The 20,839-nt window shown below is 40.3% G+C and overlaps 2 protein-coding genes across 3 annotated transcripts; one reads left to right on the forward strand and one right to left on the reverse strand.

Annotated features, from left to right (window-relative positions):
• Nucleotides 1-1,622: 1,622 nt before the first annotated feature.
• On the forward strand, nt 1,623-11,416 carry otud3 (OTU deubiquitinase 3). Of its 2 annotated transcripts, none has more exons than XM_068732844.1 (8): nt 1,623-1,713; nt 2,590-2,886; nt 3,519-3,667; nt 4,198-4,310; nt 4,422-4,544; nt 4,703-4,835; nt 5,087-5,274; nt 10,858-11,416. In XM_068732844.1, the coding sequence occupies exons 2-8, from the start codon at nt 2,681-2,683 to the stop codon at nt 11,020-11,022; spliced, it is 1,077 nt and encodes a 358-aa protein (XP_068588945.1). In that variant the 5' UTR covers nt 1,623-1,713; nt 2,590-2,680; the 3' UTR covers nt 11,023-11,416. The 2 variants fall into 2 exon arrangements, with proteins under 2 accessions (XP_068588945.1, XP_068588946.1); XM_068732845.1 differs by having other exon boundaries at nt 2,656-2,886.
• Nucleotides 11,417-12,338: 922 nt separating this feature from the next.
• Nucleotides 12,339-19,580, reverse strand: bcas2 (BCAS2 pre-mRNA processing factor). The gene is made up of 7 exons (XM_068732846.1): nt 19,400-19,580; nt 17,868-17,960; nt 17,711-17,781; nt 13,607-13,768; nt 13,459-13,509; nt 13,282-13,362; nt 12,339-13,189 (listed from the first exon to the last, which is right to left on the reverse strand). The coding sequence occupies exons 1-7, from the start codon at nt 19,490-19,492 to the stop codon at nt 13,063-13,065; spliced, it is 678 nt and encodes a 225-aa protein (XP_068588947.1). The 5' UTR covers nt 19,493-19,580; the 3' UTR covers nt 12,339-13,062.
• Nucleotides 19,581-20,839: the final 1,259 nt, after the last annotated feature.

Here is a 20,839-nt window from a genome sequence, read left to right on the forward strand (position 1 = left end):
AGTGGAATGCATTTTCTGAATTGTTGTAAAAACGTTTTACATGCTTTTTGTACTAAAGTGAAAACATTGTGACAAAATAATCTATAAACAATCTTATATTCTTTAGAAAACGCTCTTTGCTGGTACAGAAAACACCTGCTATCTTCAGGCACACAGTGTTACTTCCCTTCGACCTCCCCCAGTGAAGAAACACAGTCAAGCTGGGCACCAGTGTAGTAGACTCTAATTAAAATCTACAGGAGGTAGAATGGGGGTATTGTAAACATTATAAAAAAGACTTAATACCAAAACAATCACAAATACAAAAGTGGTCCACCAATTGTTGAAACGACATGAGACAACAAATAAAGCTCAGATAAATGTGACGGAACATGCATACTTTAAAAACAGGAAAATGATTAATATGTCAAGAACCTCTGGAATCAAATGACCCTGTTTCTGGAAAGATACATTGCTGTTCACTATCTGCATGCAGATGCCACTAGCAGTGTGTCAGAAAATGTTAAGTGTACCCACAGTAATATTGTCTACCTCCCGTGGACCATCTCCTGCATTAAAATCCCAACATTTACTAAAAACTGAAAATATTGTATTTGGTTTCAAGCGAAAAACAACTGTGCTACTCTGGAAGAGCTCAGCTAGGAAGAAACTGTTTGACACAACTGTAAGCAATGTATAAAATAAGCAAGTCAGTGAAGCTGTCAAAGATTTGTAAGTGTCTCCAGAAAAGAACATCAGTCATAAATATAACATTGTGAAATCAGTTGACATAATGGTACGACATAAGGCCCACAGTAAAAATTCTATGTTGTCCACGCTTGGCTAAACGCTCCACGGTTCCACTCAGGTGACTGACGCTGATTGCTGCAAATGTACAAATGCATGGCTAGCCTTCAGGCCATTACATCTGTTAACACACAATGCCATCACTCGCTAAGCTCTACACACCAACTGACATCTGCATATGTATATGTATTTTATTTTTATTTTTCAGGTTTAGGAAGTAGTATAGTCTTACTGTTTCCTTCTGTTTTCTGATGCAATTGTATGTCTTGAGGCTATTTTTTTTGTCTCAGTGCTGGTCTTTTTACATAGCAAATATCCTGTTTATTGCTTCTCAGCCCACTCCTCCCCCACATTATTTTCACCAACTGTGTGGAGTCATCAGAAAGAGTTGGTGGTGAGCAGATTTTCTAAGAGTTGAAGAGAGCCAAGTGTGGAGGGATTTTCAGAAGCAACATCTTTTTCAAAATCGTAACTGAACCTCCTACTTTGTCCTGAGTCACAGTCTGCAATATATGATGACTCAGAGTTTTCGACTTGTAACAACTATTAGATAGATAGATAGATAGATAGATAGATAGATAGATAGATAGATAGATACACAGACAAATAGATAGATAGATAGATAGATAGACAGATAGACAGATATATGGTACATACTGGTACTAATCCACGTATAATTCTTTCAAAGCCTTCTTTAAAACTTGTCAAGACGTCTGTATTAATATTTATTTGGTGTAGTTAGTAGATGCAGACGTCTTTAGTTTGGCCCATTTCCGCTTCCGTACATTTTTGACGTACGTGGATTACGTATGCGGAACCTAAGTTGTAAACAAAAACGGTCACTACACTCACTACATTCATCTCCTGAGCCAAAAAAACCCGAAAACGAAACATAGTCATATTTTTGTAGAACGCAGCTTGTTGAAGGTAAATCTATTAACTGTTAAGTTTTACATTTGTTTATTACTATATAGTGAGTGCTACCAGCGGGGAGATAGGAGTTGTTATGTAACGTTAACTAATATCCAGCCGTTGTATGCTAGCTAGCAAACTGCTAGCTGTCGACTTCTTGTTAGCTAACCTGACAGCGATGATACCCCAAGTAACGTCACTTAGTGCTAGTTATCAACAATACTATTAACTAGTTAACGTTTGCTAGCTATATAACGAAACTCGTCTTATTGTTATCTAACGTAGCTTCAGTAATAATGTGACAATACAGTCAACGTAATTAAACGCTAATATTGTTTCAGTTTCGGCCTTATCACATTTGATATAAAAAAAAACATCATCCCTCAAGTGTGAAAGAATCTGATACATTACTTTTTCCCCATTTATCTTACATGTAGTCTTTAATTTGTTAAACATCTAACTTGCACCAAAACCCCTTCACTAAGCTATCATGTTACTCAGACAATATGCTTTTCATCAATTAGCAATTGTGAACCAAGCAGAGATTACACTGCAACAAATTGTTGCTGAATAAATAACATTTAGAATGTTTCAGTATGCACCAGAGAATCAGATAACAATATATAGTACAAGCTGTCCATGTGAAAAGTGGAAGAATCCCAGCATTAAAGTGTCAGAGCTCCTGATGGAGTTTGTAATAAGGTCTTCTACATCAGGGAAAGATTATGACTGAATCTTTATCTCTTTCAAACTACAGCTTCACAGACTAACTGGCTGAAATGACAAACTTGGTATATTGTGATGTTTTAAGAAAACAACACATCTCTTTAAATATTCTGAAAACATCACCCCCCCAACCCCTGTTTCTGTGTTTTTCTAAATTGGCTCCAGATGTTTGGCAGTGGTTGATGCAGGCGCCAGGTCATTCCTATAAGAAGACATATTTTGGTGTTGTAGGCCTGCAGAAACGACTATAGCCAACATGTCTAGGAAGCAGACGCCAAAACCTGTACGGAGCAACAAAAAGAGTGAACTGGAGCGCAAGAGGGATGAACGGGCGGCACGCAGGGCCATTGTAAAGGACCGCAAGAACCGGCCTCAGGATGGCGACGAAGGAGCAGAGTTTGTCAGTTTCTCCAATCAGCTCCAGGCCCTGGGGCTCAAGCTGAGAGAAGTCCCCGGAGATGGGTAAGAGCGAAAAAAACAACATTGTGGGCTCTATCTGTGCTTTGTTTCCCTCTGTGTTGTCCACCACTATCACTGATGCTGCAACACGTGTCTCCTTAATTTTACTATGTACAGAGTGCTTCAAGCTGGAGACAGCAGTCTCATCATGAGGAACATAATGTCTTCAACCTCTGTGCCTACAATTGCCCAGCCCACAATCAATAACAATGTACAGTAAATTAAACTGCAAAGTATTCGTAGTTGCATGGTGGCTGCATAGTAGAGGCAAATTTCACTTTGTTGAAACGTGATTTGTCTTCCCCAACTGACGATAATGGCAGTATTGTGTCATTTACAATATGAAAACCACCAGGGAACGCTTATTGAACAGATGGGAGTTTAATTGATTTACTATACAGTCTTATCTATCAGTCATGCTTACTACTGGGCAGAAGGTTTGGGAGCCTTGTGATCTTCAGAACTTAAGTCATTGTTTGCTCCAACACCCAAAAACTTGCCAGCTAATGCACAAGTGGAATACAAGCCTTTTACTTAAACACAACATAACATTCACGCTGGCCAAGAACCTTGAGACTGAGTCACTTAACTATTAGGCAGTCATGTGTGGACACACCAGTCTTTGTTTCTTGCAGGAACTGCCTGTTCAGAGCTCTAGGCGACCAGTTAGAGGGTCAGTCTCGGGGTCACCTGCGGCTTCGGCAGGAGACTGTCCAGTATATGATGTCCCATCGACAGGACTTCGAACCCTTTGTTGAGGACGACGTTCCCTTTGCACAGCACTGTAAGAAAATCACCCATTGAGTAAATCAACAAAGTAAATAAAACAAAATTCTGTTATCAGATAGAAGACTTTCACTAATGCCTCATTCACAATTAACTATTCTGTCATATTACACTGTACAAGGGAAGTCCATAGATTTCCATGTGGGACAATGTTGACCAGCAACAATACAGTGGTGATTCTGTTCTGTTTGCAATGGAGTGAAAAACGCTGCATGTCAGTGCTTTCCAACCTGGGGGTTATCACTGCTATTTGCATCTGTCTTGACTTCATTCATTCAATCAGAAATTTTATTCTTTACTGATTTAACTAGTTAAAATGTTTTATTTCATTACAATGAAATGAATGTACACTATTTATATAATCTATTTAGAAATATTTAAAAAAAGAAGTTAAATGACAGTTCAGTATATTGACAGTGTTTTAGGAGCATATCTGCTGTGATGGAACCATAGAAAGTTCAAGAAGAAATGATGACAGGGTAAGATTATCTTGTGATCTTGTAATTGTTTTTGTTTCCTTCCACCCAGTGTCCAACCTCTCTCAGCCCGGTACATTTGCTGGAAACGATGCTATTGTGGCTTTTGCTCGCAATCAACAGGTGAAAGTGGTCATTCATCAGCTTAACACACCACTGTGGGAGGTATGGACCGAGGCAAAGACTTTCAAATGATGTCACGTAATTGATGATGCAGTCTAATTCTAACTCACTTTTGGGATGCCACCTAGTTTATATGTGCTGTACTCATTGCAGATAAATGGCGTAGAGAAGGAGGCATGCAGAGAGCTGCACATCGCTTACCGCTATGGAGATCATTATGACAGCGTGAGGCGGACTGGAGACAACTCTGAGAGTCCTGCTCAGCTCCGCATAGAGGTATGTTGGGCATTCAATGGATAAGCATTTGGGAAAACATCCCCAATTAAGTATACTCCAGGTCTACCTCTTTAAATTTCAAAAGTGCATCATGTCATGTTTGCACCTATTGAAGCAACCTTTACTGATTTAGTGTTTCTCGCTGTTGCTGTTCCCAGAGTCTTCAGAAATCACAAGGCCACCAGCGTGCGTTTGGGGACGGCCAGAGGGACAGATGGAAAAACCCGTCTCCCACAGCCTCAGAGGAGGACAACGTGATCCTGAGCTCCATCAGGAATCGAGGAATCCACGGTCCGAAGCTCCACTTGATTAATTTGCTCCCGGAAGAATTAGCCTGTCAGGGCATAACAAAACTACTATGAGTGACTAAGAGGGACTTTTTTACAGTCTTCATAACCATCATGCATTCAATCTTGTCTATTCAGCTACGTTTTCTATTGATCCCATAAAAATGTCATTCAGTAGACTTAGTTGCTTTACGTGACCGGGATTGAGCAGATCACACTGACTGGTTGTATTCATGTATGTGCTTTCTTCCTCAGGTGATGAGGAGAACCTGCTCCAGCTGAGTGCGGCGACCATCAACGCGGAATGGCTCGTCGGCTCCGTGCTGTGCCAGTCCTGCCAGGGCCAGAGTGCCTCAGGATCCTGCTCAGACTGCCGAGCTTCAGCCACAGACTGCAGTGAGCACAGACAGCCAGCAGAAGGCAGCAACGTACAAAAACCAAAGGTATACTCGCTTATCACACAGCCTGTCTAGCTGTATTAATTGCAATCCAAATCCATTTTTATTTTAAATTTCACTGGAATGTTTTTCTCACTCACAAACTGACATGAAACAGCATGTTTGTCATTTACAATGTAGTGAAACAAATACTTGACCTCACCCAAAAAGGTTACAATTACCTTTCATGAATTGAAAACACTTAAACATTGTCTATTTTACTTTAAATGGGATCATAATTCAGTGTGGCTTTGTGGCACAAGGCAGTAATACTGCCTGTACCAAAGCACACTGACTGTAATCCTGCGGGCTTATTCAGTGTGGCTTTGTGGCACAAGGCAGTAATACTGCCTGTGCCAAAGCACACTGACTGTAATCCTGCGGGTTTATTATTATTATTCAGTGTGGCTTTGTGGCACAAGGCAGTAATACTGCCTGTGCCAAAGCACACTGACTGTAATCCTGCGGGCTTATTATTCAGTGTGGCTTTGTGGCACAAGGCTGTGCCAAAGCACACTGACTGTAATCCTGCGGGCTTATTCAGTGTGGCTTTGTGGCACAAGGCAGTAATACTGCCTGTGCCAAAGCACACTGACTGTAATCCTGCGGGCTTATTGTTGGAATGCTGATTCAGCATTCCAAGTATTGTTCTTCGAATCTTTATTCTTCAACTATTTCTTCCGTACGTATTTTGGCACTTAATAACGTCCACATTTCTTAAGCTACAGAAACCGTTCAAATATGAAAATGTTCAGCTTTTTCAGGAGAGGGGTGCTATGTCTTTTTATGTTTCTAATCTTTCAACTTTTTTAATTATTAAGCATTTTGCAATTTTTTTTTGAATGGGATGTCTATGGAGAAACTTTTCAAATCCTCTTAAACTTGTTCAACTTTCAGATCATTCTACTTCCTCATACTTTCAGCTACAGACACCATTTAAACTTTCAAATGTTGAGAAAACCCTGATCAATGATTGTATGTTATAATCATTTTGATATCTTTTATATTTTTTGAGCTGTAGCAATTTTGCTTTTATGTGTTTTTCAGTCCTTTTCTGCTTTTATAATGAGTGTGTATTGCGCAGCTTAGAGTGCGTGATGTCATCGCTAGAGTGAAGAGAAGCCTGAGATTTGTGTGAAAAAAATATTTGTCTTTTGCGACTGACTCCTCAATTTTCACTCTACATGCATAATTTTTGGATGTAAACGTAGCTAATCTTGTCCTTGTCGTAGACATATGACTATAGAATCTCACAGATTTACACATTTGGCACAAAAGCCTTTACTTGAGAGGAAAACCAACTTTCTCCTCCATAGACCCCAATGTTAAAACGTACTTCAAAAAAGTCTTGCACAGACAACCGTACCCCATTTCTAAATCGCCATTGAAGCCACTTTTTTTTACACTACAGACACAATTTTCGCATGATCTGTTCTTCAAGTCATCCTCCGTCTCGAGTATTAATTTTGGAGCAATAGGGGCTATGGTTATGGTGTTTTGGGGGTTTTGTTTGACAGGTGTTTTCCAGTTTTTTTCTCATGAAAAGGCAGCAGGCTCACAGGTGTTCGTGCTTGAGCTAATTACTGATGTTTATAAACACACAGACTCACAGACACAAGCCTCTCTCTTTCTCTCTCTGTGTGTCTCTCTCTCTCTGCGTGTGTATCTCTCTCTCTCTCTGTGTGTCTCTCTATCTCTCTGTGTGTTTCTCTCTCTCTGCGTGTGTATCTCTTATACAGTCATTCAGGTATTAGAGACTTTTAGAGGACCCCCCCACACACTCACACACACACACACACACACACACACACACACCATTTTAAAGTACAAGCCCCACCGAATGAATTCCAACTGAAATGCTTTTGATGAAGCCTGTCATTTAATAACCTGTTTGTGTTTATCTAACATTATGATTCAGTCTCCTCTCCTCCTGTCTAACCCACCCAGCCCCACCCTTTCAAAATAAAAGCCCCATGGATTAACTGTATTTAAACATTAAGCTCAAAATGAGGCTTTTTTTGTTGAAATAATTAATGTTCTTACTAATACTACGACAACTACTACTACTGCTGCAAATATTTCTAGTATTACTACTACTGCTACTAATACTACTTCTACTACAACTTTTGCTGTTGCAACTATTACCATTACTACTACTGCTATTATTACTACCACTACTGCTAATACGACCAGTACTACTATTACTTATACTACAACTGCTACTACTACTACTACTACTGCTGCTATTCATACTACTACCAGTACTAATACTACTACAGCTATTAGTATGAATGCTACTAGTATTTATACTACTGCTATTACTGCTACTTCAAATACTGCCATTACTATTACTAATATTACTACTTCTTCTACTACTACTACTGTTATATTAAATACAACAACCACTGCTACAGCTATTACTACGACTACTTCTACTACTTCTTTGAATTACTAATACTTCTACTACTAATAATACTTCTACTACAACTTCTACAAATATCACTACTGCTGACATTTTTTAAGCCACAGAAACCATTCGAATATCAAAATGTTCAGCTCTTTCAGGAGAGGGTGATATGACTTTTCATATTTATAATCTTTACATTTTTGAATTATTAAGCTTTTTGCAATTTGTTTTGAATAAGATATCTATGGAGGAAATCTTCAAATCCTGTTAAACTTCAACTTTCAAAGCCTTCTTCTTTCTCATACTTTCAGCTGCAGACACTATAGTTAGACGTTTCAACTAGAAGGGTTTTCAGCAGTGCAGTTTAAATGCTTTCGGGCTTCAACATTTTTCAGACAGGTACTCTCTCATTTCTGTATTTTCAGCAATGTTTTTGCAATTCATTTCAGCTTTCAGCTTTCAGCATTCCAACGCATTTTCAGCAGGAAATGCATTTTCTAGTTATTCTTATTCTCCATCTTCCACATCAGAGTTTGCCGCGAAACTAGTCCCACAGCGTTGCCAACACCTGCTCAAAAAGTAATTCAACATGTGCGGCTTGATCGGGAATCGTGAGCTATGACTTTTATAAGAAATTCGTCCAGCGGTTTCCCCGAAAATCGCGATCTACGATGAAAAATCGGCCCATTGACTTGAATGGGATTTCGGCGTGAAGAAAGCAAAAAAAACACTTAACTTTGGACCCATATTGACCAGCCATACTTTAACGTAGAAACATGATTCAAAGTTTAAAATGTAGACAAAATGATGGACGTTATTGAGCCAAATGGACATTTTGCTAGCTAGCATAGTTTTCATGAAGTCACCGATTTAGTTTCAGCAAAACTTTGGGTCTGTTTGAGATTTTATAATGGGTGTGTATTGCGCAGCTCGTTAAGTGCTAGAGTGATGACATCACGGTCAGAGTGAAGCAGAGCAGGAAAATGTTCTGTGATTTTTCCAAACAAATTGCTCCCATTCCCACAATTTTTACTCTTTATACACCATTTTTGGCCAAAAAGCTTGGAAATGTTGTGCTGGTCGCAACAAAGTGTCTATGGAATCCAACGGACTTACACATTTGGCTCAAACAGCCGTGGAGCGACATCAACTCCAACCGACTGCTCCATTGGGCCCCATGTTAAATCAGAAAAGAAATTTGTCAAAGAAAGCAGACGGTACCAGTTTTGTAACTTGCGCTGGCGCTCACATTTATAAAACTATGAACATAAAAAACATACCAGGGCGTTCGGCAGAGTCTTATCTCTCTCACGGTGCACTTATTTTATTGATTGGACTCATGGTTTTGGTATAAAGTGCATTTGTTTGACAGGTGTTTTCCAGTGTTTTCTCATGAAAAGTCTGCCAAGCTCACAGGTGTTCTTAATTCAGCTAATTACTGATGTTTATAAACAAACAGACTCACAGACTCTCCAGGCCCTGCGTCGTCACCATGGCAACCAGTGACAGGCACGCACGCGCTCTCTCTCTCTCTCTGTCTGTCTGTCTGTCTCTACACAGAAGGATTTACAAATAAATGTGACTCACAAATGCACGCAGAACAAATATATTTCTGCATTTGTATATATTTGTGTGTGGATGTTTTCTATTTGTTTGTGGATTTGTGTGGATTTGTTTGTGGATCTCTTCACATTTGTTGGTGGGTTTTTTGAGACTCCCCTGCCTGGCCGGATTCACAAATACGTTTGAGGGCGATGCGCGTTTGGGGCGATGCGTTTGAGGCGACGCGTTTGAGGCGACGCGTTTGGAGCGACGCGTTTGAGGCGTTTGGAGCGACGCGTTTGAAGCGACGGGTTTGAGGCGTTTGGAGCGACGCGTTTGGGGCGTTTGGAGCGACGCGTTTGAAGCGACGGGTTTGAGGCATTTGGAGCGACGCGTTTGGGGCGTTTGGAGCGACGCGTTTGGGGCGTCGCGTTTGGGGCGTTTGGGGTGACGCGTTTGGGGCGACGCGTTTGAGGCGACGCGTTTGGGGCGATGCGTTTGAAGCGATGCGTTTGAAGTGACGCGGTTGGCGCGATGTTCCTCCTGTCATCACTGACGTCCTGTTGTTGTTGTTGAATCAGGAAGTACAAACTGTAGCCGTCTGTGTTCACCCAGAGCTCTACGCAGGGACGTGCGGTCAGGGTGTGATGATGAAATGTAAAAAACAAATAATCCTAAAATAAAATACATATTAATATTTCTCTATTGATCTGCGCTATAAATGTAATTTCTGTATTATTCCAAACATTTTTATAATCCAAATCTCTGAATTAGCGCATGTCCTGTTTAAACAAAGAGGAGACAGTGAGGTGAGGCAGTGACCAGCTGTTCCTCACCTCAGACTGTGAATCCCTCACTAACTGGGTTGAGCGCGTGCCTTTTGCTGTCTCATTCCTGCACACACTGTAATATTTGTAGACACTTTTATTATATGTCCTTTCCATATAATAGGTACTGTGTTTCACGTCTGTGTAGAACATATTTAGTGTTGCTGATCTGACATTAAGGGGAGGCAAACACTACTCTGCCTCAATGAAGGGTGCGCGAGAGCCCAAGGCTCGGGTTTATCGCGTCAATTAACACAGAGCAGATCGACCCAGGCAGGAAGTCAGACACCGATAAGGGATAGAGCATCCGGTAAGTTTTCAAAATAAAAGCGTCAGCTTTAACTTGGTTTAACTTTTTCAAGAGTATGAATCTAAAATGCAGAAAAGAGAGAAGCATTATCTCAATCGAACCTCAACGATACTGCCGGTAACATCAGCGTTTATGTATATATTGCGATGTCTTCGGGCAGTAGAAGCCACACTGTCAAAATTTCTTGCGAAATTTTCTAGTTTACTAAATGAAATCATGCTGTATTGAAGAAGACTTGACACTAGCAGTTGAGACCATAAAGACATGTTTACAATGTTTACTGAGGTAATAAATCAAGTGAGAAGTAGAGTCATTTTCTCTTAGACGTCTATATAAGCAGACTTCTTTTTGCGACCAGAGGAGTGGCCTCCTGCTGGCCATTAGAAATAAGTTTAAGGCACTTCTGCATTGGCTTCACATTTCAGACCCAGAGGTTGCTGCCCTGGTCAAAACGCTCCTCAATTACGGGGAAATTACTGAAATAAAAAACATCTCACTCTCAGGTATCTAACAAGCAGAGGAAAGAGCAGCAGCAGCAGGAGAAGAAGAAGCGTCAGGAGGACAGGCATCGGCAGAAGTTTCTCCAGAGTAAAGGAAGTCCGGACCAGAACCAGAACCTACCAGAGGATGTCACTTTAGTACCAGCTCTCAACACTCTCAGCATATAGACCGGAGCATGGCCAAAATGACATACCGCTACTCTAGCTACCGGTGGCTGGGGCTGTTTTTGCACATAGTCAAATCTCATTCGATCACAGTGGATGACTTTTCCTAAAGAGAACCCTATAGTTTCTTTGCAAATGGTATAACGGTGCCTGCAAACTTGTGTATGAGAGATGTGTGTGAGTTGTAAAAGACAGCGAAGGAATGGGCATGACCTTCAGTGTTGGTAGAAGCTCCTCAGATCTGGTCTACCTTTCTCCTTCTATGCCGGACATCTGGCTTCACACGACAACCACGCAGGCAATCTGGTGCAGCTGGGCTTTGCAGAGGATGATGTGCGATTAATGATTGTTATGCACACTGTGTGAGGAATGTGGCAATAAATGATGATTTACTGTTTTTGTGTTTTTTAAATTAGAGGTACATTAGTCAAACTCAATTTCTGAAAACAGGTCCGTCAGGCTTAACAGGTTAAAGATGTTAGTGAAGTTATTCATTTTTATTTTTTATTAATTTCCTTTGGTGTTGGAGAAAATAAGCTTACAAAACTGGACATTAACAGACATAAAGCACATTTTAGCAAGAGGCCTACAAAACAAACATGGCAAATTTACTTTCAAAATTACTTCCACGAAAGTCGTTGTTTTACAGAGTACACATTGAATGTTTCTCTAGTGTGATCAGTTAATATGTAATCAAGTATTTGCCTGTTATTCTAATTGACTTAGTCTGGAGTGGCCAAACAGTTTGTATGTAATTATTAAACCAAGGTAGATGAAAAAAAGCCTCATCGGGGAATACTCGCACCAGCAATGAGTGTCAGATAGCTCCTCCTGTTGTGCACGCTGATGATTTAGCACGCAATGTAATGTTCAGTAGTACCGTTTTTCTAACAGGTAATTGGGCCTTCGGTTCTTGGAAAATTTAAATTTGAAAAAAGGGGGTTTCAGAATTTTTACCTGAGCAAAGCTGTGATTTCTGACAAACTAGAGCCTGAAGTTAATGTCCGTTGACCCAGATGGAGAGTGAGAATATAGCGTACCTTCATGCAGTAAACACACTGTCCTGTTGCATAAAGGTAGAGTAGAATTTAGTGTCGTTGCTGATGTGAAAACATTCCCTCACCAAATTTGTAGAAATCCTCCTCACCAATTTCTTTTTTCTGAGTGACACCTCGAGGTGGCCTGCTATTAACCTGAAGTGAGATAATGTAACTATGCACCGTTTCCTCCAACACAGGACACAACGAATTACTAACTGAAAAGTATACAAATTTTATATGATTTTCTGATGTGAAAAAAGTCCAATCCACACTAGAGACTACAAGAAATGTTAATTTTATTAAAACATCTTAAAAAAAATTATGTGAAGTCAAGGCGAGGCTCACAGAGATAATTTGGTCTTCCGACAGACTTGACAAACTATGTACACTTGATTCTAGACAGCCTCGAAGACTGAAACCTACATGTTGGTATGAACTACATTTTAAAGCGAGATTATGTAAATTTTCTTGTGGCATTTATGGAATAACGTTAAATGCTAGTATAACTAGCACAGGAAGAAAATTATCTTAAAGCCAATAAACCAACTTAGAAGTGTCAATAACATAATCATTTCTATTTTGCTAACATTAATCACCAAAATCTACTGGTTAAGCAAAGATGTAATTTATTGCATATTAATTCAACTCTCCATTTGTAAGATGACTTATCTTGTTGAAAACTGTACATAGTCTCGCTTTAAACATATTTTACCTTTGAAAAAAGAAATAAAGGTAAAGTTAAAAAGCTGCATTATACCACATTTCCCTGTAGAATTAGTGGCTGAAGATGTGCGTCATCACTGAAGTTTCTGGACCGCTCATTCTGAACGTCAAAGTTATTTGATGGTGCAGTTGAACATGAGCCGTTTCACTTTAAATCTCCTCCACACAGGTAACTTTCCCTCCCCAGGTTGCTTCTTGGTGCAGTCAGTTGATGAAACAAGACAACATCTTTCTGATTGAGGGATCACCAGTTTGTAGATCAGTGCTGCAAGGGTGACATCTAGAAGTCCTGGCGTATATTCTCCTTGTTCTCGTCCCCCTGCTGTTGTCTGAGCTGAGTTACTTCGTTCTCCAGCTGGACGATGGCTCGCTCGATCTCAAAGTTCTTACTGACCAGAGACACCCAGCTGTTGAGGGACAGACACAGATGTTACAACGGAGGGGAATCTTGCCGACACATTCCCGTGTACAGTGATAAAAACTATTTTAAGCAACATACTTTGACTCCAGCTCTCTCAGTTTGGCTCCACCTGCTAACTGATCATTCTTACGCTGCCAGTTTAAATCCTGAATTTGCTTCCTGTTTGGCAAAAAAGGAAAAATGGAATTAGTAAATGTGTGAAAACTTGTTTGACGACACTTTGATTCACCACAGACGTTCCAGTGAAATGCTCACCTGAATTTCTGTAGTTCCTTTTGAGCCATCTCAATCATGAAGGCTAAGTTACTGACGGAGGATAAGAAGGTAACATGTTAGCAGTCTTTAGACTAATTGTGCACGCAGTTAATGTCTGAATATGTGAGAAACGGCTGCCGTCACGTACTTGTTGTAGACTTTCCATGCGTTGGTTCCATACTGCGACATGAGCTCCAGGTTCTCGATGCGGACGGCCTGGTGCTCCAGCTGGGCCATCGAGTTGTTCACACACTCCTGCCACGCTGTGATGTCGTTCTTCTGTCCCGACGAGGGTGCCGGCAGCTCATACCTCCACAGAAACAGAAGCACAAATAAAATTAAAGCTGCAAGCAGCATTGATCGGGCCCTCGCAACGTCACACACGTCGAGGGTACTGGCAGGACTCTGGTTGATGCGGCAATGCATTTCTGTGACCATCATACACTGCATGCACAAGTTAGATGATATTTCCTGCGTCGACCAGCAGCATAGCAAGACCATGTTGCCAGGTCTTAAGCCTCAAATGTTTTGAGTGTACCTCCGATACAATCATAAATGTAAGCCTGTTAAGATCATTAAGAAAATGAACGTGTGAATGTGCTTCAGTATTTGTAACATAACAGACTGTCAGGTTACTGGGATGGAGTTCAACTCCCTGCAGTGTCCTACTGATTGTATTTGGACTTACATGAAAGTTAACAGAACAGCAGTGTCATTTGTTTTTACTTGAACACTTTAATTTGACACTGTTTTCATTTTAAGCTCTTCTGTAACTTTAGATTGTAGTGTGAAGCATTCATTGTAACATTTAACCTGATTCTCATGTAGAAGCTCTAGACAGATCATTTATACAAATGCCCATTGACATGGTTTGAAAAACACTGTTGATTAACTTTTGTTCTCCAAGCATCTTAGTTTGCACATATTTAGATCAGAGAAGTCTTTTTCTCATGGTGTGCCCACAAACCCTGTTTGGGCCGCTGTTATTATAGAATTCTGTTTACGTCCGTGGTTGCCAGTAGGTGGCGCTATGACTATGAGTTAATATTGGCATGCAGAAGTCCTAAAATCACGACAGCAATCAAGCATGTCAAGTTTGGGGCAGTTTTGACAAAGTAAGGTTGAGTTACAAAAGCTGGATGGATGATGGCGAATCATGTAAAATTGCCGCGACACCAAGTCCATGTTATCCGATGAAACATCAAGCTTTTAGTAACTTTCAATCGTTAAGGTCTTTAGGTTGTTCTGACCAAATTCTAAGCTGATCGGATTATTTCCCTAGGAGGAGTTCGTAGTGCAGCACCTGGAAAAGGAAATAAAACCACAAGAAATTCATACAAAATTCAAATTGGCTGACTTCCGGTTGGGTTTAGAGCATGGACCCCTAAGACTTGTTTTTAAGTCTACATGTGATACACCTGCTTACTTAATTTCATACATCTAGGTGAAACGTACTGCGAGGGCTGCATCGTCGAAATATTGTAGGGGGCGCTATCGAGCCGAGTTGCCACTCTGAAGCATTAAAATCACATCAGATAACTACATTCAGGATTTTAAATGTGTGTGACAAGTTTGATTTTGTTTTGAGTATTTTTAGCCCCTCAAAAACACCTTTGTTTTTCATGGCGAGGAATGCATTGCCACGGCAACGGCATTTCACGAAACAACAAGCTTTGAGTAACTTTTAATCACAAAGGTCTTTAGATTGTTCTGACTAAATTCTAAGTTGATCTGATTAGTTCCCTGGGAGGAGTTCGTTAAAGTAGAGCGCCTGGAAATTGAAAAAACGACACTAGAAATTCAGACTAAAATCAAAATGGCTGACTTCCGGTTGGGTTTAGGGCATGGCCCCAAGAGACTTTTATTTAAGTCCACATGTGATACATGTGCCTACCAAATTTCGTTAATCTATGTGAAACGTACTGCGAGGGCTGCTTCGTCGAAATTTTGTAGGGGGCGCTATTGAGCCGATTTAACACTGATTGAATAAAATCATGTTATAGAACTACATTTTGGCCTTGTGATCTGTGTGTCAAGTTTGCTTGTGTTTCGAGCTTTTTTAACCTCTCCAAATGACCATCGTTTTTCACGGCGAAGACTGCGTTACCACGGCAACGGCGTTCGACGAAACATCAAAAGCTTAGAGAACTGGCATTATGAACTTCTTACATTTGTGTGGAACTAATTTGATGTTGATCTGATTTTCCAACTAAGAGAAACAAGCCAAAGTATAAAGACTTTAACTTACTGTTGCCAGTAGGTGGCGCTATGACTATGATTCAAAATTGGCTTGCAGATGTCTTCAGGCCTGGAGTTTAATCAAACATGTGAAATCTGGTAAAGATCTGATGATGCAGAGTCGAGTTACATCAGTTTATTCGTTCATGGCGAAGGATCGAAATTCGCCGAGCCGCCACGTCGCCACGCTTTGACAACTTCTTACAATCTTCACAATGAAGCATTATCAACATCTTAAGGCTTTTCTGACAAAACTTTAGAGGGATCGGAATAATCTGTGAGGAGCAGGATGTCAAAGTACAAAACGTACAACTTCCAGTTGCCACTAGGTGGCGCTATTACTATGATTCTAAATTGTCATATACATGTGTTCAGGGTCAGGATGTTATGACATCTGAGAAATTTGGAGCAGATTAGGCAATGTACAGCCGAGTTACAACAACTTCCTGTTTCATGGCGAATGGTGTTTTTTTGCCGCCACGCCACGGACACATAGTTCGATAACTTTTTGATCTTTGAGTATCGTTTCACTGCCAAGGTCTCAAGAGCATACTGACCAAATCTGAAGGCAATCGGGTTTAATCTCTAGGAGGAGTTTGTTAAAGTACGGCGCCTTGAAACGGTCCAAAAACGTCATAAAATTCAAAATGGCCAACTTCCTGTTTGGTTTAGGATATACCTCCTTTTGACTTTTTTGTACGTCCCATCACGTTCCATATACCTACCAAATTTCATACAGCTAGGTGAAACCCAAAGTTGGGGCTACTCTGTAGGAGGCGCTATCGAGCCAAAATGTCATGCCGCAGCTGGACACCCCAATAATACTGGAATTTTCACCACGATTGAATTTTGTGCCAAATTTCAAAAGATTCCCAGTATCCCAAGCACCTTTTTGCGATGAAACTGGTACGATAATAATAATAAAAAACATTAGAATAACAATAGGTCCTCCGCTCCGACTACGTCGGTGCTCGGGCCCTAAATACACCCATGCTACCATTTTAAAACAGTGAAGTGGAGTTATAATTGCAGCTGACACTAACAATTGTTGGCATTATCCATTACAGTTTGGGTTTTTAGAAATGAGCACTGACATGAAACTCCACATGATTTAACATCTAATATTATTAAAGCAGTAAGGGCTTTGTTCAAAGAGTTCACATTTGAATTCCCTCCACACAAAAACACAATTAGCTTAGAGCTGAAACAATTAGTGAAATTATCCATTCGTCAATAATCGGAAAATGATTTGACAACTATTTTGATTATTTGTTAATATTTAGAAGTAATAGCGAAAAAGAGGCAAAATTCACAGGTTTGATCTTCAGAAATGTGATTCTGTTTTTTGTCGTCTGCTATGATATTAAACTGAATATCTTTGGCTTTTGGACTGTTGGTTGGGGGGAAAAAAAACAAGACATTTGAAGACTTGAGCACTTTATTTCTTGCTATTCATTGACAATTTGTACCCAATGATAACTCGAAGAAATAATTGTTGGATTAATCAATAATGAAAATAGGTTGCAGCTTTAATTCAGTTTATTAGTGTGATGTTACAGTTTTGTGGCATGTCTCAGCTTTATTAACTCACTTACCTCACCCTGCCGTTTGCCTAGTGGCAGCACAAATGCCCTGTGGCACATTTTGTAACTTCTTGGCCTGTTTCCATTAACTGAATTTGTTACAGGATTAAGTTTACTTTTCAAAAAGCAGTTTGACTTCAAGGCAAAAGCTCATGAACTAATGAACGCTGAAAGCTAATGAACTAGAAAAGCTTAAATATCCACCACTGAAAAGTACTTCACTCACCAATGTATTTTAATTTATACGTGTATACTCTTACCTGAGGCAAATGAGCAAAAGTATAACTTTATCAGACTGTTGGACGCAGCAGTATTTTTCAATGACTGTGTATGTACAGTATTAGGTGCCCATAGAGACATGCAAGCCATTGATTCAGGTGTTCTGCTGCTTTAAGTGTAAACACAGACTCCTGCAGTGTGTGAAGGTTTACCTCTTCATGCTCAGGAGATCCATGGGCTGCCGAGCCGCCAGCCGCTCAAATTCATTCCTCATGATTTCTGTCTAATGGGTGAGAAGAAATGAGCGGTTATTTCTGTTACACCGGTTGAGATGTGAAAAGGGTTTCAGAGGTCTGAGGAGTTTGTCACCTCAAAAGTAGAGAAGTCAGGTGTTTGCAAGTAACTCAGGTAGTTCTTTGTAGGTCGGTATCTTCTGGTCTCCTCCTCCACCAACGCTGCAGCCTAGAGGACAAAAGATTATTCAGGGTTTTAAAAGCACTGCATCTGACAAGAAATACACTTTATACAATGAAAAAATATATAAAAATCAACCGGTAAAGGTGTTTTTATTGTGGACTGAAAAAACAAAAGCGAGCATCATTTCTCATAGCTCACGTGGACCACAATAAATGATACAGGTTTATACAATGTGGAAATATTCCGTTGCAAAATAGTTTTCAGATTCTCAGATGGAATCACATCTGACAGACAGATGTGTCCAAGCTAAAAAAAGGGCCAAATCACAAACCAAATTAAACTGAATCATTCTGTATTAAGGGAATCAAAAGGAAGATAGACTATACTCCACAACAGAGCATCACAGACACTGAAGGCTCATTCTTGTGGAATTATCATACAAAATTACCTTTCCATGACTGGGATCTAGTCTAAAGTCAGCGTGGCTCATATAGCTGGTTCTCTTTCTGATGTCTATTTTGTGTTTTTACAGCAAAAAATGTTGACTGAATTCTGGGAATAACATGTACAATAGCGTCACAATGTGTACATTTAAGGCGCACATCTGGACATTATTAATAGTTGCTCATCAGCATATTGTCAACAGAGGTTAGAGGTATAAACTAAGGTGCCACGTGGGGGGAGAGAAGACCTTTTTACAGCAGACCCTACAAGAAACATTACATTTGAACAGTACCATCATTACTGTTATTAATCACAGCCGTGCTTTACCTTCTATGACAAGTTGTTTGCAAATGTCTGCTGTGAAAATGGTCTTTCTGTTCTCCCAACTGTGTGAGGAGGACTGGCTCCTAAACTGAACCCATATACACTGCATCTTACTTGGATTAACATTAACGAGCCAGTGCAAAGCTGAGTAAACAACCAGGCAAAATGGGCCCCCGAAGGACAAACGTTCACCGTGTGTTCCATTGGGCCCTGTGTAAAAAATATAGCTAGTTTGGTGACTTTGTTTCGTTGTTGTGCTGTGGTAATATGGTACAAATAGAAAGAAGCTGATAACATATTAAGAGGGAAAGTAGGAAAAACTTAACATTGATACAGCCTAGCCCTCGCATGCCATTCCTGCTAATAAAGACCCTGAACTACTAACTTATGGTCTAACCTGATTTGTTCCTTTCATTTTCTAAGCGGGATGTGGCTTCCTCTGACTAATGCTACACAGGCTAGCAGGAAGCAAAGCTAACGCTAACGTTAAATAGAAACTAACTTTAATGTTACCTAACGTCAGCAGAATATGTAATTTAACCAATGAGCATGCTAAACACAAGCATGTGGACAAACTAAATGCTGTAACGTTAGTTTCGAACTGCCCAGTGTCCCATTAAAAAGGTATAGTGTGCCGTGTCCGTCTCGGTTAAGCATGGTTACATTAGTTAGCAAACACGCTGCGGCTAGCTAATGTTAGCTCCCTGTTTACTCACCGCTTCTCTCACACCTGCTGCATCGTAACCTTGGTCAAAATATGGCAAAGCATCGACGAACACTTCCCCAGCTACTGAAGCCGTTCCAGCCATTTTAATCAGTCTATATTGTTGAGTTTGTTTGATATATGCCTCTCGTAGCCACAAACCAGTAAAATCTTCCTAGCTAACGAAAAACCGGTTATTCCGGTCTGGATCTTCAAAATATAATCCTGAACCAACGACCATGGGTTATTGTTTGTGACATCTAGTGGAGAGGAATGTAACTGCTGCTTGAGTATGCCAAGTCGTAAGTAGTTGTATTGTATTGTGCTCTGGCAAAGGTGTATGCTTGTTTTACATTTTTCTTTACTGTAAATGTAGACTTCTGAAGCTCCAGCACTGTATGTTTTCTCAAAAGCCCAAAACTTTCATCTTTGGGCCGCCAAATGAAGGGACCAAAAGTTATATTACTGGGTAAATACGCAAAATAGCATAGCAAAAATATGCTAAATTCCTACCCTACTATTGTTATGCAACTTAGAAATAGTAACATCAGACAATTTTCGTGCAAGGCCGAGATCCTCCTTCTGGCACTGACACCGCAGTGGCTAGTTTGTGGCAAGCGTCAAGTCAGGCGTCAGGACTGTGGCACCTCAGTGACTACTCAGTGGCACTTCAGCGGCAAGCGTCAGTCAGGTGCCACAACTGTGGCAAGCGAGCGACATTCGTTCGGCACCCGTCAATAAGCTGCCGAGCTGAGAACACCCGTTGTTGTTACGATAGGTCAGCTGCCATAAATCAGTTTTATCATCATAGAAGATTCTAATTAACTGGAGAAAAAACTTGTTTTCTAACACGTAGATCATAAACCCATGATAAACAGCACCCATTGAAATCGGATGGGAAATGTCCGAATAAATCAATCTATGTAGCTGGCTTATAACGGTATGCCTGTGAGCAACCATGTTCAACTTTTACTTTATTGAAATATTCTGCCATCAACGTCATGATTTAGACCATTTTGAAATAAAAATACAATCTTTACTGATTATTAGGCCTTATTAGTCAAAGATTATCAGCTGCAATAATCAATAACTAATACGTTTTTCACTCTTTTTTGTTTGTTTTTCACTTTTTCGTGACTTCCAAGCATCTACAGAATAAGTGGTTATGCCTAAATGTTCGAATAATTAAAAAAAAAAAAGAGTAATATTTTCACTCTTCTTCTGCTTATATATAGGTGTCATGTGCCACAAGCTGCCAGTGCCAACAGTTGTCAGAGTAGTGCCACCAGGCGTCAGCCGGGTGCCACTAGGCGTCAGACGATTGCCACTACTAGTCGGGCAGTGCCACGAGGCGTCAGAGGAGTGTGCCCCCCTGGTTCGTGTACGTTTTGATAGTCTGTTTTATGGATTATTTGTTTTTTTCTTTTGAAGAGCGACGCAAAGTAAGACAGGT

Source organism: Cebidichthys violaceus, unplaced genomic scaffold (genome assembly GCF_023349555.1).
Source record: "Cebidichthys violaceus isolate CVI_PGR_0920_01 unplaced genomic scaffold, fCebVio1.0.p SCAF_6, whole genome shotgun sequence".
Lineage (NCBI taxonomy): Eukaryota > Metazoa > Chordata > Actinopteri > Perciformes > Stichaeidae > Cebidichthys > Cebidichthys violaceus.

Coding starts and splice junctions, on each gene's coding strand:
- bcas2 (XM_068732846.1), bottom strand. CDS start 19,492: ATGGCTGGAACGGCTTCAGTAGCTGGGGAAGTGTTCGTCGATGCTTTG. Junction 17,961..19,399: donor CAGCAGGTGTGAGAGAAGCG/GTGAGTAAACAG, acceptor TTTGTCCTCTAG/GCTGCAGCGTTGGTGGAGGA. Junction 13,510..13,606: donor GCATGGAAAGTCTACAACAA/GTACGTGACGGC, acceptor ATCCTCCGTCAG/TAACTTAGCCTTCATGATTG.
- otud3 (XM_068732844.1), top strand. CDS start 2,681: ATGTCTAGGAAGCAGACGCCAAAACCTGTACGGAGCAACAAAAAGAGT. Junction 3,668..4,197: donor CGTTCCCTTTGCACAGCACT/GTAAGAAAATCA, acceptor CCTTCCACCCAG/TGTCCAACCTCTCTCAGCCC. Junction 5,275..10,857: donor GCAACGTACAAAAACCAAAG/GTATACTCGCTT, acceptor TCTCACTCTCAG/GTATCTAACAAGCAGAGGAA.